At 36.6% G+C, this 23,375-nt stretch overlaps 2 protein-coding genes and 4 long non-coding RNA genes across 27 annotated transcripts; 2 read left to right on the forward strand and 4 right to left on the reverse strand.

Annotated features, from left to right (window-relative positions):
* Positions 1-6: 6 nt before the first annotated feature.
* On the reverse strand, positions 7-1,075 carry LOC310721588. Its single transcript, XR_014532124.1, has 4 exons — positions 917-1,075; positions 623-684; positions 383-534; positions 7-253 (listed from the first exon to the last, which is right to left on the reverse strand). It is a non-coding gene; the product is annotated as an uncharacterized lncRNA (long non-coding RNA).
* Positions 996-6,149, forward strand: LOC310721582 (uncharacterized protein; the record flags this gene model as incomplete). Of its 16 annotated transcripts, XM_083533373.1 has the most annotated exons (9): positions 996-1,397; positions 1,482-1,733; positions 1,818-2,069; positions 3,513-3,554; positions 4,404-4,787; positions 4,899-4,997; positions 5,256-5,354; positions 5,418-5,862; positions 5,992-6,149. In XM_083533373.1, the coding sequence occupies 9 exons, from the start codon at positions 996-998 to the stop codon at positions 6,147-6,149; spliced, it is 2,133 nt and encodes a 710-aa protein (XP_083389499.1). The 16 variants fall into 16 exon arrangements, 1 of the variants encoding a protein (XP_083389499.1); XR_014532116.1 differs by lacking the exons at positions 996-1,397; positions 1,482-1,733; positions 1,818-2,069; ... (2 more) ...; positions 4,899-4,997; positions 5,992-6,149 and adding exons at positions 2,929-3,173; positions 3,429-3,470 and having other exon boundaries at positions 5,280-5,330; positions 5,454-5,465; positions 5,601-5,647; XR_014532109.1 differs by lacking the exons at positions 996-1,397; positions 1,482-1,733; positions 1,818-2,069; ... (2 more) ...; positions 4,899-4,997; positions 5,418-5,862 and adding exons at positions 2,929-3,362; positions 3,429-3,470 and having other exon boundaries at positions 5,280-5,330; positions 6,000-6,016.
* On the reverse strand, positions 3,560-23,031 carry LOC310721589. The gene is made up of 4 exons (XR_014532125.1): positions 22,613-23,031; positions 22,382-22,443; positions 22,133-22,280; positions 3,560-3,658 (listed from the first exon to the last, which is right to left on the reverse strand). It is a non-coding gene; the product is annotated as an uncharacterized lncRNA (long non-coding RNA).
* LOC310721594 lies at positions 13,292-14,669 on the forward strand. Of its 7 annotated transcripts, none has more exons than XR_014532130.1 (4): positions 13,292-13,419; positions 13,582-13,761; positions 13,927-14,550; positions 14,581-14,669. It is a non-coding gene; the product is annotated as an uncharacterized lncRNA (long non-coding RNA). The 7 variants fall into 7 exon arrangements; XR_014532132.1 differs by having other exon boundaries at positions 13,582-13,821; positions 14,089-14,118; positions 14,179-14,663; XR_014532135.1 differs by having other exon boundaries at positions 13,927-14,118; positions 14,179-14,663.
* Positions 14,700-16,932, reverse strand: LOC310721597. Its single transcript, XR_014532138.1, has 3 exons — positions 16,702-16,932; positions 16,410-16,457; positions 14,700-14,926 (listed from the first exon to the last, which is right to left on the reverse strand). It is a non-coding gene; the product is annotated as an uncharacterized lncRNA (long non-coding RNA).
* LOC310721586 (uncharacterized protein) lies at positions 19,174-21,560 on the reverse strand. Its single transcript, XM_083533377.1, has 7 exons — positions 21,432-21,560; positions 21,201-21,262; positions 20,945-21,099; positions 20,548-20,855; positions 20,230-20,291; positions 19,971-20,122; positions 19,174-19,826 (listed from the first exon to the last, which is right to left on the reverse strand). The coding sequence occupies exons 2-7, from the start codon at positions 21,218-21,220 to the stop codon at positions 19,735-19,737; spliced, it is 789 nt and encodes a 262-aa protein (XP_083389503.1). The 5' UTR covers positions 21,221-21,262; positions 21,432-21,560; the 3' UTR covers positions 19,174-19,734.
* Positions 23,032-23,375: the final 344 nt, after the last annotated feature.

Raw genomic sequence — 23,375 nt, forward strand, 5'->3', positions numbered from 1 at the left:
ATAATAATAATAATAATAATAATAATAATAATAATAATAAGAGGAAGATAAATAAAAAAAAGAAATACAGCAGTCTGTGTATTTACTTTAGAAGAGTAGGTTGGGCTGTTAAATAGAAATTAATGTTATTAAATTATTGTGTATTTCGTACATTAGGTATGCTAATGGTGTGATGCCATTGATAGTAGAAGTGATAAAAGAGAAATCCATATTATGGAAAGTGAGCTTGCAATCACTGGTGCCATGGAATTACCTGCAAAATAGAAATATATACATACAAATTAATGTACACATTTATCATTTATATTTTAACAACTTTTTTATTATTGTTATTATTATTATAAATAAAAAAGGAACAAAGTCATTGTAAGTGAATACTGACCAAGAGTCTGAGTAACATTGACGGATTTCGGATCGACTCTGAAGGTGAAGCCGTTAAGTCCATTTAGAAAGACGGTTTTCACCTGGCTCGCAGTAGCATTTGGGCCGTTAGAATTCATATAAAGGTTGCTCGTTGTTATAATAGATCCATTGCTGAGGGAACACACGAGGAGAGATACAGGTTCAATTTCAATCGTTAATCAACACATTTACCAAATAATCAAAAAACCTTCCTTAATACCTGAATTTTTGAATTTGCATGTCGATGAAGTTTGTAAAATTTATCCTAAATAATGAGTTAACCTACAGAAAAGAGAAATGAATTAGGTATCAACAGCCATGTCAAACACACTAATAAACCGATTGGTTACGTGGAAATGTTATTGTGCCCCATTGCATGTCCAATAAATCTGAATTTGCAAAATTTATATAAAAATGAACTGAAATTCTACTATATGACTTCCCAAAGTGAACATTTAAACCATTATAAATTCTTCAGGTTCTTCTGTGGGAATAGGAGTGTAAATCCAGGTACCTGATTACGGATATTTGTAGAGTTTGCTATAAACTCTGGAGAGCTGGTGTTGGCCAGTGCTGCATTAAATGTTTCAGTGATGCTGAAGATCAAGCTGAAAATTGCAGTTGCACTGGAAATTGATGAACTGGTGGTTGCTGAAGAGGTGGTTGTAGATGTACTTGGGGTTGAAGTGTTTGTCGAAGAAGTGTTTGTAGACGTGTTCGGGGTTGAAGTGTTTGTCGAAGAAGTGTTTGTAGACATGTTCGGGGATGAAGTATTAGTTAAAGAAGTGTTTGTAGACGTGTTCGGGGATGAAGTATTAGTTGAAGAGGTGTTTGTAGACGTGTTCGGGGTTGAAGTATTAGTTGAAGAGGTGTTTGTAGACGTGTTCGGGGTTGAAGTATTAGTCGAAGAAGTGTTTGTAGACGTGTTCGGGGTTGAAGTGTTTGTCGAAGAAGTGTTTGTAGACGTGTTCGGGGTTGAAGTGTTTGTCGAAGAAGTGTTTGTAGAAGTGTTCGGAGTTGAAGTATTAGTTGAAGAAGTGTTTGTAGACGTGTTCGGGGTTGAAGTATTAGTTGAAGAGGTGTTTGTAGACGTGTTCGGGGTTGAAGTATTAGTTGAAGAAGTGTTTGTAGACGTGTTCGGGGTTGAAGTATTAGTTGAAGAGGTGTTTGTAGACGTGTTCGGGGTTGAAGTATTAGTTGAAGAAGTGTTTGTAGACGTGTTCGGGGTTGAAGTATTAGTAGAAGAGGTGTTTGTAGACGTGTTCGGGGTTGAAGTGTTTGTCGAAGAAGTGTTTGTAGACGTGTTCGGGGTTGAAGTGTTTGTCGAAGAAGTGTTTGTAGAAGTGTTCGGGGTTGAAGTATTAGTTGAAGAAGTGTTTGTAGACGTGTTCGGGGTTGAAGTATTAGTTGAAGAGGTGTTTGTAGACGTGTTCGGGGTTGAAGTATTAGTTGAAGAAGTGTTTGTAGACGTGTTCGGGGTTGAAGTATTAGTTGAAGAGGTGTTTGTAGACGTGTTCGGGGTTGAAGTATTAGTTGAAGAAGTGTTTGTAGACGTGTTCGGGGTTGAAGTATTAGTTGAAGAGGTGTTTGTAGATGTGTTCGGGGTTGAAGTATTAGTTGAAGAGGTGTTTGTAGATGTGTTCGGGGTTGAAGTATTAGTTGAAGAAGTGTTTGTAGACGTGTTTGGGGTTGAAGTGTTCATTGAAGAAGTGTTTGTAGACGTGTTCGGGGTTGAAGTGTTCATTGAAGAGGTGTTTGTAGATGTGTTCGGGGTTGAAGTGTTCGTTGTTGGAGAGGTGTTTGCCCCTGTTGATTGAGAGGGTAAATTTGATTTAGAATATACCCATGTAGTAATCAGATAATAAAATGCATACTGAAAGCTGCAGACTGACCGGAAACCCTGGTGACAGTTATAGAATTTGTAATAATGTTCAAGCTTGAGTTGTCTGTAGCAGCTTGAACAAGGGTGCTTTGTACTGAGGAGTTACTTGGGATAGTGCCATTAGCACTAAAGTCTAGAGAGGAATTTGTCACAGTAGAACCATTCCTAAAACACAACCATAGTTAATAACTCATTTCATTGAAAAGTAAAGCTGACGAATGATTGAGACACTGTGTTTATATACTGTTACTTACCAGAAACCATAAATGTTCATCCCACGGAAGTTTGAAAATGCATTTTTGTAAATGGGTTCAACCTGAAAAAAATCATTTAATTAAAATGTTTTTAAATGTTTTTTTATTCCTTTATACATGTTCAGATTCAGATATATGTGTTCTACATAGTGCACCAGTTATAATTAAGCTCATATTATTTATTTAGCATACTGAAATAAAAAAATATCTTAGAGGGGGGAAAAGTCAGAAAAAAACGTACCTCACTACGGACCAATATAACCATTTGCTCAAACTCAGGGGAGCTGGTGTTGGACAATTTTGGATTAAAGACTTTACTGAGGCTAAAGACCATGTCGAATGTCACTACGGCAGTGTTTGTTGAAGAGCTGTTTGTAGATGTGTTTGCCGAGGAGTTTGGTGCTAAGGGATTTGATAATGTGGTGTTTGCTGAAGAAGTGTTTGTAGACGTGTTTGTAGACGTATTTGGTGGTAAAGCATTTGTTGATGAGGTGTTTGTAGATGTGATTGGTGGTAAAGGATTTGTTGAGGTGTTAGTTGAGGCATTTGTTGAGGTATTTGGTGGTAAAAGATTAGTTGAAGAGGTGTTTGTTGAGGTGTTTGTAGATGTGTTTGGTGGTAAAGGATTAGTTGAGGTGTTTGTAGATGTATTTGTTGGTAAAGGATTTGCTGATGTGTTTGGATTTGCTGATGTGTTTGTTGAGGTGTTTGGTGGTATAGGATTAGTTGATGAGGTGTTTGTTGAGGTGTTTGGTGGTATAGGATTTGTTGAGGTGTTCGTTGAGGTGTTTGTAGATGGGTTTGGTGGTAAAGGATTGGTTGAGGTGTTTGTTGATGTGTTTGACGAGGAGTTTGATGGTGAAGGATTTGATGATGAGGAGTTTGTTGAGGTGTTTGTAGATGTATTTGGTGGTAAAGCATTTGATGAAGAGGTGTTTGTAGACATGTTCTGAGTTGAAGTGTTTGTTGCAGAGGTGTTTGTAGATGTGTTCAGGGTTGAAGTGTTCGTTGAAGAGGTGTTTGTAGATGTGTTTGGGGTTGAAGCGTTTGTTGTTGAAGAGGTGTTTGTAGACGTGTTTGGGGTTGAAGTGTTCGTTGAAGAGGTGTTTGCAGATGTACTCTTGGTTGAATTGTTCGTTGTTGGAGAGGTGTTTGCCCCTGTTGATTGAGAGGGTAAATTTGATTTAGAATATACACATGTAGTAATCAGATAATAAAATGCATACTGAAAGCTGCAGACTGACCGGAAACCTGGGTGACAGTTATAGAATTTGTAATAATGTTCAAGCTTGAGTTGTCTGTAGCAGCTTGAACAAGGGTGCTTTGTACTGAGGAGTTACTTGGGATAGTGCCATTAGCACTAAAGTCTAGAGAGGAATTTGTCACAGTAGAACCATTCCTAAAACACAACCATAGTTAATAACTCATTTCATTGAAAAGTAAAGCTGACGAATGATTGAGACACTGTGTTTATATACTGTTACTTACCAGAAACCATAAATGTTCATCCCGCGGAAGTTGGAAAATTGGTTTCTGTAAAAGGGTTCAACCTGAAAAAGATCATTTAATTCATTTATTTTTTTCAATTTTTATTTATTCCTTTATACATGTTCAGATTCAGATATATGTGTTCTACATAGTGCACCAGTTCTAATTAAGATCATATTATTTATTTACATACTGAAATAAAAAAAATCTTAGAGGGGGGAAAGTCAGACATGTCCAGAATAAAACGTACCTTACTTTGGACCGATAAAACCATTTGCTTATACTCAGGAGAGCTGGTGTTGGACAAATTTGGATCAAAGTCTTTATTGAGGCTAAAGACCAAGGCGAATGTCACGACGTAAGTGTTTGTTGAAGAGGTGTTTGTAGATGTAATGGGTGGCAAAGGATTTGGGGATGAGGTGTTTGTCGAGGTGTTTGGAATTGTTGATGTGTTTGTTGGTATAGGATTAGTTGATGAGGTGTTTGTAGATGTGTTTGGTGGTAAATTATTTGTTGATGTGTTTGTTGAGTTGTTTGGTGGTGAAGGATTAGTTGATGTGTTTGTTGAGGTGTTTGGTGGCAAAGGATTTGATGATGAAGTGTTTGTTGAAGAGGTGTTTGGAGATGTATTTGGTGGTAAAGCGTTTGTTGATGAGGTGTTTGTAGATGTGATTGGTGGTAAAGGATTATTTGAGGTGTTTGGTGATGCATTTGTTGAGGTGTTTGGTGGTAAAGAAATAGTTGATGAGGTGTTTGTTGAGGTGTTTGTTGGTAGAGGATTTGAGGTGTTTGGTGGAAAAGGATTTGTTGATGTGTTTGTTGGTAAAGGATTTGATGTGTTTATCGAAGTGTTTGATGGTAAAGGATTTAAGTTGTTTGGTGATGTGTTTGGTGGTAAAGGATTTGAGGTATTTATGGGTGAAAGATTTGTTGAGGTGTTTATTGAGGTGTTTGGAGGTAAAGGATTTGATGTGTTTGGTGGGAAAGGATTTGATGTGTTTATTGAAGTGTTTGGTGGTAAAGGATTTAAGTTGTTTGGTGATGTGTTTGGTGGTAAAGGATTTGAGGTATTTATGGGTGAAATATTTGTTGAGGTGTTTGGTGGCAAAGGATTTGTTGACATGTTTGTTGGTGTGTTTGGTGGCAAAAGATTTGAGGTGTTTATTGAGTTGTTTGGTGGTAAAGGATTTAAGTTGTTTGTTGATGTGTTTGGTGGTAAAGGATTTGAGGTGTTTGGTGGTAAAGAGTTTGAGGTGTTTATTGAGGTGTTAGGTGGTAAAGGATTTGTTGAGGTGTTTGTTGATGTGTTTGGTGGTAAAGGATTTGAGGTGTTTATTGAGGTGTGAGGTGGTAAAGGATTTGTTGATGTGTTTGGTGGTAAAGGATTTGAGGTGTTTATTGACGTGTTTGGTGGTAAAGGATTTAAGTTGTTTGATGATGTGTTTGGTGGTAAAGGATTTGAGGTATTTATGGGTGAAATATTTGTTGAGGTGTTTGGAGGTAAAGGATTTGAGGTGTTTTGTGGCAAAGGGTTTGAGGTGTTTATTGAGGGGTTTGGTGGTAAAAGATTTGAGGTGTTTGGTGGTAAAGGATTTGTTGATGTGTTTGGTGGTGTGTTTGGTGCCAAAAGATTTGAGGTGTTTATTGAGTTGTTTAGTGGTAAAGGATTTGAGTTATTTATTGGTGAAATATTTGTTGAGGTGTTTATTGGGGTGTTTGGTGGCAAAGGATTTGAGGTGTTTGGTGGCAAAGGATTTGTTGAGGTGTTTGTCTGTGTGTTTGGTGGTAAAGGATTTGCTGAGATGTTTGTTGAGGTGTTTGGTGGCAAAGGATTTGAGGTGTTTATAGGTAAAGGATTTGTTGAGGTGTTTGTCGATGTGTTTGGTGGTAAAGGATTTGCTGAGATGTTTGTAGGTAAGGGATTAGTTAAAGTGTTTGTTGAGGTGTTTAGTAGCAAAGAATTTAATGATGAGGTGTTTGTAGATGTGTTAGATTGTAATAAGTTTGTTGATGATGTGTTTGTAGATGTGCTGGTATCTGAAGATGTGTTTATCAATGTCGTGTTTGTATTTGTGATCATGGTGGAAGTTGTGTTTGTTAAAGTAGTATTTAATGCAGTCTGATTAGTTGATGTGTCTGCCATTGCACTTGCAGCTGTAACAGAAGAAAGGTTATGCTAATGAAAAACTTTTGAATGTTTTCTGCAAAGTCAGTTGAGAGACACCAGACAAATAAAGTTGAGAAATGTGTCAATGGTATTAAGCAGCAGATGCTTATTACATGTTTTATCCTAAATTGTTGGAAGACAAAACAGTCAGAAGTAGGCTTTCTGATGACAAAGTATCACTGGGTGGTTCTCCTGTTTCATCACCTTGGTGTGATTATTGACTTTGGTCCCACCAGTTAATACTATGCTAATGTTAATATTGGGGCTTGAACCACCGATCTTTCAATCAGTAACCCAAAGTCTTAACTACTGAACCACCACTGAATAGACCCTAGATAGGTTGTAAATGACTGCTACAATGTTTGAAGACTGCAGTTGCCATTAACAATTTTGCACTTAAAGATCATTCACTGTTCCTCATAAGGTTTCTTCCTCATAAGGTTTCTTCCTCATACCAATGTTTGGTTGAGTTTTTTCTTGTCCACACTGCCACTGGCTCATTTTCATTAAAATGAGTCATGTCAAGTTTATTTCTATTGCTCAACGCAGCATTAAATAATTTAACAGTGAGCGATGTGTATTTATCCCTGATGAGCAACCATGGTGACTGTGGCAAGGAAAAACTCCCTTGTGCTCTACAATTAAAGTGCTATATAATTAAAATTGATCTAATTCAATGTATTTTTTTGTGTAAAGAAGCACATTTAGAAGGCATACAGTGCACTGGGATGTTTGGGTGCTGTGGCTCCAAATATTAGTTCATCTCAGGGAATTTGTCCTCACCTCTGTCACATCTGGTATGCTCAAAGATATATTTAGAGAAACGATTTCTTTCTGTAAACCTGTTTTGTTAAATGTATGGTCAGATCACGTTCATAAAAGATCATTCAAACTTTCCACGATTTTGTTCCAAGATGCTACCAGATTGTATTATTCAGATTTCTATTTGTTGAATTCCCTCCGTCAATCACTCAAAAACAATTTTACCTTTTCCAGAAGTTAATAGAAGACAAAAACAATTAACCAAAAACAAAATGTAGAATCCAATAAACCAAAACATTTCTAAAATGGAGAAGTATAGATTTTTTTTGCATTTTAAACAAACAAGCTGAAATTCTGACACCAAGGCAAAAGGCAAAGAGAAGTTCAAATAGTCCTCAACTCCAAAAGCTCACATTTAAAAGGCTACAAGTAAAAAAAACAAAAAAAAAACACTAAGCTACAGGTTCTACAGTGTTCAAGTTAATTGCCATACACATCCATACACAGCGATCCCTTTCTGGCAATTTGTGTAAATATATATATATATATATATATATATATATATATATATATATATATATATATATATATATATATATATATATAATTTTTTTCCATTATTATTTATTTATTTAATTTTTTTCTAGTGTGTGTATAAATATATGATATTATTCTTAACTTTGTTTTCAGACTTTTTAGTTATACTATACTTTTAATATACTTATACTTAATCCTTTTTTTAATTTATTTAATAATTTTTTTATCCTTATATTCTATTTTTTATATTTCCATGTTGGACAGTCATAAAAAAAAAAAAAATGTGTATGTGACAAATTACATTTGAATTTCAATTCTTGGTCCTAAATTAAGCTAAAAAAATAACTTTTCTGCAATTTTTAATAAACAGTCATTTTTATGAATGTCAGGTTATGCATTTCATATCTGTCTGAATGGCATTTATTTTTTATTGATTTTAATTAAAATGAATAAAAAAATGTAATTAAAGTCTGAAAATTGAGCATTTAGCCCTAACAATGGCGTACATTTAGCCATAATTGAGATTATTATTATCTTCACTGTACATTTTCTCAGACCTGAATAGGGCTGAATGGAATACCAGAGACAGCTGCTTGAAGCGAATGTTTAACGAGTTTGACCGGACTGTGTTCTGCTTTACATCTGCTGCCAAGTCTTGATGTGTCGCAGATACACCAGTTCCGCTTGTCGGGTAAATAATGCCATGTTTTCTGGTCTACAGTATGTTTGACAATTGTCTATTTTTTACTTTTTTTTTATTTAAATAAACGATGTAAAACAGATTGCAGCTTAGTGTCAATATGCTACACTGAACACAAGAGCTGTAAGTACCAGAGTGCTTTAAATGTTGCACTTCTGAATTCTTAAATACATCGGTTTGTTAAAGAGAGAACAGAGTTCAGATTCTAAGGAGAAAAAAAGACACGTGAAAACTTACCAATCAGACACGAGACAGCCAGGAGCAGCTGGCAACCCATTGTGTTTTAATCTAAAATAAAAATATAAGTATTTGTAAACGTGTGCATGCAATTTTTTGTTTTTTTGTGTAGAAGGTAAAAGAATTTCAAACAAAAAAATCTCTTCAATTTTCCCAATCTCTTAGGAGCATCTCAAATGAAATGAAATGAAATGAAATGATAGATAGATAGATAGATAGATAGATAGATAGATAGATAGATAGATAGATAGATAGATAGATAGATAGATAGATAGACAGACAGACAGACAGACAGACAGACAGACAGACAGATAGACAGACAGACAGACAGACAGACAGACAGACAGACAGACAGATAGATAGTAGAAATAATAAAAATATGCATATTACTGTTTAAATGGAAATAACGAGAAAATGAAGAAAAGACTCGCCCGTGTTTTCAGTAGCGAATGTGGCGTGCTCTCTATCCAAACACAGTGTAAAATACAGCGCAGATAAATAGGATATTTAACTACAATATGTATTGTATTTACCTACATAATGCACATCCTATGATGTCAGAACAGCCTGGGAGCCAATCACAACTAGGACGCTTATGTGTGTACATTAATAACCTGAAGAACAACATCATTTCTTAATAATCTTGTGGTTCCAGTCAATCAATTTAGAGCTGTTTAAGAAAAAAAAACCCTTGCAATGTTTTTGTTGTTTACATGACATACTGAATCCCCACCCTAGCCTCACCTTTCTTTAAATAATGTCTGAAAGCCTAAAATAGACGAGTCTGTTAGCCATACCTTTGGGCAAAGGGATTAAAAAAGATGCTACTTATGTACATGTTTTGAATCCTGACAATGGTGGAGTTATCTGACTGAACGAGGAAAGGAATTCATAAATGAGGAAATGAATACATAAGCAGCTGGGTAATGTTGTGAATCGAATCAGAAGTAAAAACTAAACAAAATGTGTAAAAAAGGAGCAATAATGGCAGTTGGATGTATGCATGTTATTATAACTTTTAACTGGTAGGTAGCAAGAAAGAGAATTTGATTCACTGGTGCCACAGCTCAATTCCTGGTTGGCTTGCTCCACTAGTTTGCCAAGCTGTCATCAAAGCTAAATGGAGCTACTTTGGATAATCAAAAATATGATATATAATTCCATATATGGGTTCTTTTATTCGTTGAATATCTTTAGTATAAATGAAAAATAGTGAATATCTGCTACAGTAGTTTGGGACGACAGTTGCCATACAGTTTTGCACTCAAATGTCAAATGTCTCAGGTTCTTCCTCTTCAGGTGTCTTGCTAATACCAACGTTAGATTAATTTTTTTACTGCCACTGGCTCATTCATTACAGATAAACTTACAGACAATTGTTTAAAGTGCTTTATAATTGAAATGAAAAGATATTTAAAGATATATTTAGAGACATGCCCTGTGGATAAGCTGGTGTAGTGGAAGGGTGTGAGAACTCATTCACAGGTGCCTAGGGGGGGTCTCTAAGGTTAAAAAAACACATGTTGGCCACAGAAGAAGCGAGCATCCTGACCCCCAAACAGGCATTCAAATGTGCTGAGCCAAGCATTCAAATAGAATTTGAATCAAACGTATTAAAAATGCATTGGCAACACAAATAACAATGTTGAAGAAAAAAACGAAAAAGAAAATACACAGATGGAAAAGGTGTTCAAACTTTTATTTAGTACTGTAGGTGGAGAACAACAATTAATGAACACAGGATGACTGTGTTTCTTTGGCAGTTAATGTGGTGTACCTTCAATTATATGGTACTGTAGCTGTGAAGGTCTGCGTCTCAACTCTAAGTTGGGCTCGAAGGGTTTAAGAGTTTGCCGGGTGAGACTGATTATTTGATCTGATTGAATCGGATCATTATGGAGTAGTTATATGTTTGGTCCAGTTCCTACTTGATTTCCCCAATTATGTATGAGGCTGGAGGAGTTGGGTCTATATGTTGTAGATCTGATGAGCATGTTTGGGTGCCTCAGCTGTAGCCTTCTTTGACCCAGGGTAGTAGAAAAGGGTAAACTGAAACAGGGCCCATTAAACTTTTAATAGAGCAGAGGTATTCACAGTTTTGGTAATCTGTTAATATTATGAGAGGGCATTCAATCTTCTAGCTGCCACTCTTGGGGCCCCTGAGCAAGGCAACACTGGGTCTAACTTGGGATGATCACAAAAAAGCTGGAACATCATTATTCCCACCTAATTTCTCATTATTCACTGTAATTTTATAACAGTTTTTGCGATGGACCAGGTAATAAACTAATGTTGCAACCATGGCTTGATCCATTGTGATGTCTCCTCACTGAAAAAGTATCAAGTAACATTGTGGTTTGAAGAAGCTCTCATTCATCATTTAAAATATAGCTGACTTTCCAGGAACTCATGTAACACAGAGGATAAGTCAAGATACCATCTATGTAGGCAATGATGTACCTGACTGACATGTACTTGACCAAGTACTTGAAGTGCCTGAGTGGCGTACTAAATTATGTTTTCCATATCTTGGCCAGACAGAGCTGTAAAAGAAGAATAGCCTTTATTTGTCACATATACATTACAGCACAGTGACATTTTGTTCTTCGCATATCTCAGCTTGCTCAGAAGCTGGGGTCAGAGCGCAGGATCAGCCATGATATGGTGCCCCTGGAGCACGGAGAGTTAAGGGCCTTGCTCAAGGGCCCAAGAGTAGCAGCTTAGTGATACTGGGGCTTGACCCCCGACCTTTCGATCAGTAACCCAGCACCTTAACCACTGGAGCTACCACTCCCCTTTAGCATTAAGTTCAGAAGCCTGGATCTCTGATGGTACAGGGATTTATTACTGGCTATGGAATGGGCAGTTTGCACATCTGGAAAGGCTCCATAAATGCTTCCATCCATGCAATGTCTTTTTCAGGAAGGACTTCTCATATGTGAGCAAGACAATGCTAATCCACATACTGCATCTATTACAACAGCATGGCTTTGTAGTAGAAGAGTCTGGGTGCTAAACTGGCCTGCCTGAAGTCCAGACCTTTCACCATTCAAAAACATTTCACATATATTGAAGTGAAAACTATGACAAAGAAGCCCCAGGACTGCTGAGCAGCTAGAATCTTGTATCAGACATATATGGTACAACATTCCGCTCCAAAAACTCCAGCAACTGGTTTCCTCAGTTCTCAAATGTATATAGACTAGATGACATTATTTATTTTTCTTAAAATGGGAGATTTCATATATTTTCCATGTTCTATTGTGAATAATATATAGATTTATGTGATTAGCAAATGAATGCATATATATTTTTTAAACTAGGGTTGTAAATGCATTTCCCTTCTTCCCATATCATAATATAACTCAATCAAAGTAAACCACAAATTAATGATTGTGCTTAAAAGATAAGTCTGTGTGTATTTACTTCAGTAGAACAGTGTTATTAATCTTGAGCTAGACATGCAAAGCTGCTGAAATTAGAAGTGATAGAAGAGACATCCATATAATGGAAAGTGAGCTTGCAAGAAGTGGTGACATGGATTTACCTGCAAAATATAAACATATACATCAAATAAATAAAGGAAATGCAATGTTAAAAACTAAGATATCATAAGTTTAAGATTTTGAATCCTTAAATGAATTATAAACAGTAAAGTCTCTGTACAGTAAGCACATACTGACCAAGAATCTGAGTGACCTTGACAGAGTTCGGATCAACGCTAAAGGTCAAGAGGTTAAGCCCACTGAGAAAAACAGTTTTCACTTTGTCCACATTAATGTCTTGCCCATTAGAATGTATGTAAAGGTTGCTTTCTGTAACAGTCGACCCATTACTATGGGGACACACATGGAGAGATACAGAATAAATAAACAAATAAACAAGCAAACAAATAGATAATACATTTTTTAAGAGTCAAAACAATTTTAGTCCATTTTACCTGAATTTTACAATTTTTATAATGTTGAATGTTGGAAAGGCTTCCCTGAACGTTGGTTCAAACTAAACACATCAGAAACCAAAATAAACGTGTTCATATTACTTCAGAAATGCAGTTATGAGTTGTTCACGCTGCAATGAAAAGAGGAATTTAGGAGAATTTAATGAAATTGTAAATGGAAGCTGTATCAATAAAAATACCTGATTACAGATATTTGTAGAATTTGCTTCAAACTCTGGAGATGTTGCATTGGCCAGTGCTGCATCAAAGGTTTCTTTGATGCTAAAGGTCAGGTTAAAAATTAAACGTGCATTATCAGGCATTGCAGAGGTATTTGTAAACGTGCTCAAGGTTGAGGTGTCGTTTGTTGAAAAGGTGTTTGTAGACGTGTTTGGGGAGGAAGACACGCTTGTTGTTAACAATGTGTTTGTAGGAGTTGAAGCCATATTTGGTAGTGTTTGGGTTAAAATGTTGTTGGTTGAAAAGGTGTTTGTATATGTGCTTGCAAGTAAAGTGTTTGCTGGTGAATTGTTAAAACACATGTTTGTTAAAGAGATGTTTGTTGGAAAGGTGTTTAATAAATAGGTGTTTGTAGGCCTACTTTGAGTTAAAGAGGTGTTTATTGAAGACGTGTTTGTTGAAAAGTTGTTTGTAGGCCTGCTTGGGGTTGAAGAGGTGTTGGTTAAAGAGATGTTTGTTAAAGAGGTGTTTATTAAAGGGTTGTTTGTTGTAAAGTTGTTTGTAGGTCTGCCTGGGGTTGAAGGGGAATTTGGTAAAGAGGTGTTTGTTAAAGAGGCGTTTGCAGGTCTGCTTGGGGTTAAAGAGGTGTTTGTTAAAAGGTTGTTTGTGGGTCTGCTTGGGTTTGAAAAGGTGTTGGTTAAAGAAATGTTTGTTAAAGAGGTGTTTCTTGTAAAGTTGTTTGTAGGCCTGCCTGGGGTTAAAGGGGAATTCGGTAAAGTGGTGTTTGTTAAAGAGGTGTTTGCAGGTCTGCTTGGGGTTAAAGGGGTGTTTGTTAAAAGGTTGTTTGTGGGCCTGCTTGGGGTTGAAGAGGTGTTGGTTAAAGAGGTGTTTGTAGGCCTGCTTGGGTATGGAGCATCGTTTGTTAAAGACATGTTTGTTGATGTGTTTGTAGGTCTGCTTGGGATTAAAGAGATGTTAGTTTTAAATTTGTTTGTAGGCCTGCTTGGGGTTGAAGAGGTATTTGGTAAAGAGGTGTTTGTTAAATAGGTGTTTGCAGGTCTGCTTGGGGTTGAAGAGGTATTTGGTAAAGAGGTGTTTGTTAAAGAGGTGTTTGCAGCTTTACTTGGGGTTAACGAGGTGTTTGTTGTAAAGTTGTTTGTAGGCCTGCTTGGGGTTGAAGTGTTGTTGGTTAAAGAGATGTTTGTTAAAGAGGTGTTTGTTGTAAAGTTGTTTGTAGGCCTGCCTGGGGTTGAAAGGGAATTTGGTAGAGAGGTGTTTGTTAAAGTGGTGTTTGCAGGTCTGCTTGGGGTTAAAGAGGTGTTTGTTAAAAGGTTGTTTGTGGGCCTGCTTGGGGTTGAAGAGGTGTTGGTTAAAGAGGTGTTTGTAGGCCTGCTTGGGTATTGAGCATCGTTTGTTAAAGACATGTTTGTTGATGTGTTTGTAGGTCTGCCTGGGATTAAATAGGTGTTAGTTGTAAAGTTGTTTGTAGGCCTGCTTGGGGTTGAAGAGGTATTTGGTAAAGAGGTGTTTGTTAAAGAGGTGTTTGCAGGTCTGCTTGGGGTTGAAGAGGTGTTTGGTGAAGAGGTGTTTGTTAAAGAGGTGTTTGCAGCTCTGCTTGGGGTTAAACAGGTGTTTGTTGTAAAGTTGTTTGTAGGCCTGCTTGGGGTTAAAGAGGTGTTTGTTAAAGAGGTGTTTGTAGGCCTGCTTGGGTATGGAGCATCGTTTGTTAAAGACATGTTTGTTGATGTGTTTGTAGGTCTGCCTGGGATAAAATAGGTATTTGGTAAAGAGGTGTTTGTTAAAGAGTAGTTTGCAGGTCTGCTTGGGGTTAAAGAGCTGTTTGTTGTAAAGTTGTTTGTAGGCCTGCTTGGGGTTGAAGAGGTGTTGGTTAAAGAGATGTTTGTTAAAGAGGTGTTTATTAAAGTGGTGTTTTTTGTGAAGTTGTTTGTAGGCCTGCCTGGGGTTGAAGGGAAATTTGGTAAAGAGGTGTTTGTTAAAGAGGTGTTTGCAGGTCTGCTTGGGGTTAAAGAGGTGTTTGTTGAAAGGTTGTTTGTGGGCCTGCTTGGGGTTGAAGAGGTGTTGGGTAAAGAGATGTTTTCTAAAGAGGTGTTTGTAGGCCTTGTTAAAGACACATTTGTTAAGGTGTTTGAAGGTCTGCCTGGGGTTAAAGAGGTATTTGATAAGGGGGTGTTTATTAAAGAGGTGTTTGTTGTCGAATTGTTTGTAAGGCTGCTTTGGATCAAAAATGTATTTGTTAAAGAGGTGTTTGTAGATCTGCCTGGGGTTAAAGAGGTGTTTGTTCCTATGTTTGGGGAAGAGATATCTGTAGTATTCACTGCAGTCTGATTACCGAAAGAGTCTGCCATATCATTTGAAGCTGTAACAAAAGAAAAGATAACTATTGATTGCATAGTTTGCAGCATATCGAAAATAGCAAGCAAATGTTGAGACAAAAGGAATTAAACAAAGTTAAATGTCGAACCCTGTGTAGTGTCTAATCCAAAACAACAATTAAGACAATAAATGGTCCAGGATTCATCCGAAATATTTTTTAATCTATTGTCCCAAAGTAAGAATGATTGTGAGGGATTGTCTGGTAATTCGAAATCACGCTGTGTAAATAATAATTAAAATGGGAGAAGTAGATTTTGGGAGGAAAAGAAGTTGACATTGACATTAAAACAGATACAAGAACAATAAGCATCTACAAGCTCTTTGTTAAGAACTGTACAATTACATAAGCACAAAAATCAATTGTCACAATCGTGATTCAGTATTTGAGATGGAATTAAATAATGCTAATATTGTTTAAACAAAACATAGAATAATCAGTGAAGCACTTATGTTACACTCATGAATTATTTTTGGGTCATAAATTTAGCTACATGAAATTCTTCTAAAACAAGCTCTGATGGTTCTTTTCTACGTAGTCTGTTGTAGTCCATCTCTTCTGAAAGGTTCACCTGTAGGTTATTCATGTCAACTGGACTGCTACCTGGTTAGAACAAAACATTTCGCTACTCATCCGAGCAGCTTCTCTGAACGTTTGGATCGCACCTGATAGAAGTCCAGTTGATCTGATTCACCTTCCAGATCAATGCACCTGTATAAGAATGTTCACAGACAAGTGTTATGTATTTTATATCGGTTCTGGAATGACTTCCATTTTTCGTAATAAATTTGTAGACCAAACTTTTTTAGCAGGGAATATTGTGGTCATGCAAGAAAATTGGTTAGTCAAAATCCGATCGAGCCAAAAATGAGTGATCCTTGTTTTGTTTTGTTACATATGAGCTCAGACGGTGTTCTTGTTCATGTATTAAAACTTTACCGACCGTTAACGTGGACACGAATGCAGCGGCAGAATGACACTGAATGAGACTGATAGCTCTTTAAAGCAAGTGCATAACAAGTTGGACCAGTTTCCTGATTCTTTACATCCATTACTATGTGCTATTGTGTTGCGAACGCAGCAGGCAATTTTATTCGATGCTTATCAGCAGCAGCTTTTATGGTTCACTGTACACTACACTATTGTCTGTGATATTTGCTTAAAGATATAGACTACCCAATTCCATTATATAATTATGTTCATCCGTGACGTAGCACAATCAGTTAAATCAAAAGGTATGAACCAGATATCAGTGTAGTGCTGATATGAAACATTCGAAGAACTCTGTATCTACAAATTCTTTTATCTGTGTAAAACTACTTTGTCGCAATGTTCATTGTTAAAAGCGCTATACAAATAAAAATGCATTACATTTATATTGCGGCTTCTCAAGAGAGAAAGCAGCCGATTTATTCATTTATTTCTCATTCAGATTCTCAGGAGTAAAAAGAAACGCTAAACTACTTACCAATTATACACAAGACAATTAATGTCGACTTCCAGTCCATTGTATTATCTAAAATTAAATACAGATATATTTATTTGAATTAAGTTTTATAAATAGAACTCAAAATTCTACATAATTACATTAGATTAGATTGGCAGATATATAGATGTGTGGATAGATAGATAAAAGTAAAATCAATTTATATAAAAACAATAATTAATAAAGTGATTTGATCTAAAGAAAAGATGTAAAATATTATTTAAAGAATGGACCATATACCATTACACATTATTTAATGTCATTAATTACTCACGCGTGCCTGCAGGTAACAGATCTGGAACGCTTTCAATCCATTGACTGTGTCACAGTATAAAATGTAGGGAAGGTAAATGGGATATTTAAGTAGACGATTTTACTATTATTATCTCAAAAGGACCCCAACAGCCAATCACATCCTGGCTGCTTCTTTATGTATCTTGTGCCCTGGCAAACAAATTCATTGTTAAATAACATTTGTGTGCTTTTGCTTTCATATTTGTTCTTACAGTACAACGATTCCCCACCCTGGTGTCACCACTGACATCATTTTTCTAAGCCTGTGTGCAGGTATGTGAAAATACAATAGAATTGATTTACAATTCTATAATGTATTTGCATCTGAGGAAAAAGCTGATCTCGGTAAACTGCTATACTCGAGTCATAGTGCTGACGATGCCTGCAAGTTTAGTGTCAGACTGCAAGGTTGTTTGATGGCTTCTGATTATCTTGGCAGATTACAGACATATTATTATGGAGCATTCACACCTCTTTTGATAACTTTTTTCCAGGCTCAGAAGATGATGATTTCCATCAGAACTAATTTGAACGTTGACCAGCGGCCAATTCCAAGACGGCAGAAAAACTTGGACCAGGGGAGCCCATGGATACCTGAATTTTAAAAGACAGATACACTCTTCAAAAGTTATGAGCATACACATAGTTTCAAATTACCCCTAAATTCGACCTGCTGGTGGCAGTAGAGCATTAGCAGAACTTTGACCCAAATTTGACCAGAAGGATTCTCCTAAATTAGTGTGCCAATAATTTTTTACAACTTTTTTGACGTCTTATAGGCTGCCAGAGACAAACAAGTCAAAAAAAGAAGGTAGAAGAAGAAAACTAAAATAGGGTGCCTACACAGTTTTAGCGTTTGGCTGCCCTTATTAAATTAGATTAGATATATAAGAAATATAAGGAAAATACAAGGAAAATAAAGAAATACTTAAAATGACAAGAGTGCCTATCGACCTTTAGCCATTGGGCCCCTAATTCAATTCAATTCGAATCATTTTTATTTGTATAGCGCTTTTAACAATGAAAACCGTCTCAAAGCAGCTTTACACAGATAATGTGGTGATTAAAAGTAAATATGTTCTTTGTAAGTATGTTTGTCCCTGATGAGTAACTGTGGCAAGGAAAAACTCCCCGAGATGGCATAAGGAAGAAACCCTGAGAGGAACCAGATTCAAGAGGCAACCTCATCCTCATCTGGGTTGCACCGAATGTCCATTTGAAGCAGATATACAATGTTGCGGTGTACAGTGATAATGATCAGAAGCAAACTGTATCCTGAGTCAGTGTAGGAGACTGTTGACATTAACTACAGTCCAGTCCATCCTCAAAGCGCCCGTTCTTACTCCGGAATTTCATGGAACCACCCAAGGTGGTGATGAGAAACCGTCCCAAGCTGCACAGAGTCGCCTCCAATCGAAGAATAATAATAGTAACAATAATTCTCTAATTTAACCAGTGAATATATAAACAAATGTATCTTTCCTTTAATGCGATTTCAATAAAGCAAATATGATTATTAAACCTGTTTTGGTTTTGTTTTGGTCTGATTAAAGCAAAGCTACATTTGCCAAATTCAAGTTTTTATACTGGCTTAGGTAATGACAGAAATATTTAATAGTCAATTGCAATTAATGTTAATAGCCTGCGGTGTATATCTTTGTATTATTCTTTCAGTTGAATGAAAAGTGAAAGCACAATTAATTGCCCAATAATTTAAATTAGAAAACAATCATTCAACAATGTATAGTACTTTGTGGAACCAAATAGAGAAACCAGTTCAATACATCACAGATTACTGGGTCCAGGTCACTGGTGCCACATGAGAGCAAAACATGGGTGCACTTCAAGACCTCAAAGATCATTGGCAGCTCACGGAGGACCAGCGACGTTACCGCGCTGAGAGTCACTTTCAACACATTCCCTTTTGACAATGCGGTTTCATCACATTGTAATGAAGATGGAGAGGAGCTTCTCATGTTACATATCACAAGAAACCTGCAGTTCCACACACTGCTCTCAGGATCGCCTGGAATGTGTTGACATTTGAAAGTTACATTCTAACATGCTTTAATCTCAGAAGTCCACACAGAGGTGTTCTTTAGAAATAAGCATTTGCGTTGAATGCGTTGAATGCTTCTTCCTCGAGTGGAAGTGAAAGCTCAGATCCTATGCGGTTGAGGTGAACATGGCTAAGTGGAGAGAAAAGTCACAAAGAGATCTCCAGTGTTTCTTATTGATTACTTCATTGCCAGAGTAATCTTTTAGGGACCATCAATTTATTTTTTTTCACTCAGATTGGATCCTTCTATGATGATCCAATCATCCACATCAGTCAAAAGCCCTGACAGGTCCTGCACCTTAAATATCGACAGCTGCCTTACCCCATTTACAAAAACATCTGGCACTCAAGTCAAGAAATTCTCAATAGTTCAGTAACACAATGACAAAAAAGTGAGGCATAAGTCTTGTTTATTCAAATACATTCGAGATACAGCCAGAATGATAACTGAGGCTTTTGAGATATTTTTTCCTACATGAAGTTTAGCCTAAAAGGAATCTACAGCTTTGCAGAATAATAAATATACAAAAACTCTATGTTGAATCTGTCAAGTTGATATACATCCAGAAAAGTTATTTTTTTCCTTCAGATGTTTATAATATTTGTACACAACATAGATAACTTATCTTCAGGTTCATATGCAAAGTTCGATTTCAATTTAAAAGATGAAATATGGTGATCTTTATGAAGATTGTTTCGATTTGGAGAAAGATTCAGATATGCAGCACCTTCATTATATCCCCAGTTTTAAAAATGTTAAAATATCTGTATTTCACAAGTAAATATACATAGTTTCTACGATTTAAATGCATTCCCCATCTTACATTTCATAATTTTTTTAATCAAAGTAAACCTAAAAATGACTGATTGTAGTAGAAAAAAAAAAGAACATCAGAACATCTGTATTTCAATAGAATAGCGTTATTAATCGATTGTGTATGATCAGGTAAAAAGCTAAAAGTGTAATGCCAATGAAAGTAGAAGTGATGAAAGAGAAATCCATATTATGGAAAGTGAGCTTGCAATCACTGGTGACATGGAATTACCTGCGAAATAAAAACATACATAAAATAAAATGCACACAAACACAAATGTGTATATATATTTAGCCCAAAATTGGATTATTATAAGATTTTGGATTAGTTTAAATTAATAGGAATATAATAAAGTCATTGTAAGTGAATACTGACCAAGAGTCTGAGTGACATTGACAGATTTCGGATCGACTTTGAAGGTCAAGCCATTTAGTCCATTTAGAAAGACGGTTTTCACCTGGTTTGCAGTAGCATTTGGGCCGTTAGAATTCATAAGAAGGTTGCTCGTTGTAATAGTAGATCCATTGCTGATGGAACACACGAGGAGAGATGCAGGTTCAATTTCAATGGTTAATCAACAAATTTACCAAATAATCAAGAAAAATATTCAGGAGCTTTTTATCTTCCTTCATACCTGAAGTTTAGAATTTGCATGAGGATGAAGTTTGTAAAGTTTCTCCTGAACAATGGTTCAACCTAAAAAAAAAAAAGGTATCAACAGCAATGTCAAACACTTAGGTTGGTTACGTGGAAATACATTTCTGCACCAAGGCATGTTCAATAAATCTGAAATATTTATATGACTTCATAGGAAAACGAACAAAAATTCTAAAATACACATTTCCTATATGACTTTGCCAACATTTAAACCATTATGAGTTCTTCAGGTTCTTTTATGGCAATGGAATTATAATTCTAGAATCATAAATGGAAGCGTTATCTAAAAACATACCTGACTACGGATATTTGAAGAGTTTGCTATAAACTCTGGAGAGCTGTTGTTGGCCAGTGCTGCATTAAAGGTTTCACTGATGCTGAAGATCAAGCTGAAAATTGCAGTTGCACTGGGAGTCGATGGACTGATGGTTGTTGAAGCACTTGGGTTTGTAGTGTTTGTTGAAGAGGAGTTTGTAGGTGCACTTGGGTTTGTAGTGTTTGTTGAAGAGGAGTTTGTAGGTGCACTTGGGTTTGTAGTGTTTGTTGAAGAGGAGTTTGTAGGTGCACTTGGGTTTGTAGTGTTTGTTGAAGAGGAGTTTGTCACTGTTGATTGAGAGGTTAAATTTCAATTAAAATGTCCACATGTTCTAAAGAGATGATGATAAAATGCATATTAAAAGCTTTATACTGACCAGGAACCTGGGTAACATTTATAGAATTTGGGATAATGTTTAAGCTTGAGTTGGCTGTAGTCGCATTAAGAAGGGCGCTTTGTACTGAGGAGTTACTTGGGATGGTGCCATTTGCACTAAACTGAAGATTGGATTCTGTAATTATAGAGCCACTCCTAAAACAGAATGAATAACAGTTAATAACAGAATGAAATAATAATCTTTAAGCAGAAACAATAAATAATTAGATTGAATATATCTGTATATTTTTTCTCACCTGAAACTATTGATAATCATCCGGATGAAGTTTGCAAAGGCCTTTTTATAAATAGGTTCAAGCTGAAAAGCAGGATTTATTACATATTTTATTGGTTTATTGAGATTCAGATGTATGTGTTCCACATGGTAACCCATGCTAATTTTGAGCAGTACGAGGAGCAAAAATCGTTTCTTATTTGGAAAAATAAATAAAAGTACAACTGATAACAAATAAAGTAAGAAATCATACCTGACTACGAATTAATTCAACTTTTGTTGCAAACTCAGGAGAGCTGGTGTTGGCCAATGCTGGATTAAAGGTTTCATTGATGCTAAAGACCAAGTTGAATGTAGCAGCTGGTGTCAAAGTGTTTGTCGAAGAGGTGTTTGTAGACGTGTTGGGTGTCGACGTGTTTGTCGAAGAGGTGTTTGTAGACGTGTTCGGTGTCGACGTGTTTGTTGAAGAGGTGTTTGTAGACGTGTTCGGTGTCGACGTGTTTGTTGAAGAGGTGTTTGTAGACGTGTTCGGTGTCGACGTGTTTGTTGAAGAGGTGTTTGTAGACGTGTTGGGTGTCGACGTGTTTGTTGAAGAGGTGTTTGTAGACGTGTTCGGGGTCGACGTGTTTGTTGAAGAGGAGTTTGTAGGTGCACTTGGGTTTGTAGTGTTTGTTGAAGAGGAGTTTGTAGGTGCACTTGGGTTTGTAGTGTTTGTTGAAGAGGAGTTTGTAGATGCACTTGGGTTTGTAGTGTTTGTTGAAGAGGAGTTTGTAGGTGCACTTGGGTTTGTAGTGTTTGTTGAAGAGGAGTTTGTAGGTGCACTTGGGTTTGTAGTGTTTGTTGAAGAGGAGTTTGTCACTGTTGATTAAGAGGTTATATTTCAATTAAAATGTCCACATATTCTAAAGAGATGATGATAAAATGCATATTAAAAGCTTTATACTGACCAGGAACCTGGGCGACAGTTATAGAATTTGGGATAATGTTTAAGCTTGAGTTGGCTGTAGTCGCATTAAGAAGGGCGCTTTGTACTGAGGAGTTATTTGGGATGGTGCCATTTGCACTAAACTGAAGATTGGATTCTGTAATTATAGAGCCACTCCTAAAACAGAATGAATAACAGTTAATACCAGAATGAAATAATAATCTTTAAGCAGAAACAATAAATAATTAGATTGAATATATCTGTATAATTTTTCTCACCTGAAACTATTGATAATCATCCGGATGAAGTTTGCAAAGGCCTTTTTATAAATAGGTTCAAGCTGAAAAGCAGGATTTATTACATATTTTATTGGTTTATTGAGATTCAGATGTATGTGTTCCACATGGTAACCCATGCTAATTTTGAGCAGTACGAGGAGCAAAAATCTTTTCTTATTTGGAAAAATAAATAAAAGTACAACTGTTAACAAATAAAGTAAGAAATCATACCTGACTACGAATTAATTCAACTTTTGTTGCAAACTCAGGAGAGCTGGTGTTGGCCAATGCTGGATTAAAGGTTTCATTGATGCTAAAGACCAAGTTGAATGTAGCAGCTGCTGCAGAATTCACTGATGGAGGGTTCGTAGATGTACTTGGTGTCGAGGTGTTTGTAGACGTGTTTGGTGTTGACGTGTTTGTTGAAGAGGTGTTTGTAGACGTGTTTGGTGTTGACGTGTTTGTTGAAGAGGTGTTTGTAGACGTGTTTGGTGTTGACGTGTTTGTTGAAGAGGTGTTTGTAGACGTGTTTGGGGTTGACGTGTTTGTTGAAGAGGTGTTTGTAGAAGTGTTTGGGGTTGACGTGTTTGTCGAAGAGGTGTTTGTAGACGTGTTTGGTGTTGACGTGTTTGTCGAAGAGGTGTTTGTAGACGTGTTCGGGGTCGACGTGTTTGTCGAAGAGGTGTTTGTAGACGTGTTGGGTGTCGACGTGTTTGTCGAAGAGCTGTTTGTAGACATGTTGGGTGTCGACGTGTTTGTTGAAGAGGTGTTTGTAGACGTGTTGGGTGTCGACGTGTTTGTTGAAGAGGTGTTTGTAGACGTGTTCGGGGTCGACGTGTTTGTTGAAGAGGAGTTTGTAGGTGCACTTGGGTTTGTAGTGTTTGTTGAAGAGGAGTTTGTAGGTGCACTTGGGTTTGTAGTGTTTGTTGAAGAGGAGTTTGTAGGTGCACTTGGGTTTGTAGTGTTTGTTGAAGAGGAGTTTGTAGGTGCACTT

The sequence above is a fragment of the Silurus aristotelis genome, assembly GCF_946808225.1.
Source record: "Silurus aristotelis genome assembly, chromosome: 27".
NCBI classification, from domain to species: Eukaryota; Metazoa; Chordata; class Actinopteri; order Siluriformes; family Siluridae; genus Silurus; species Silurus aristotelis.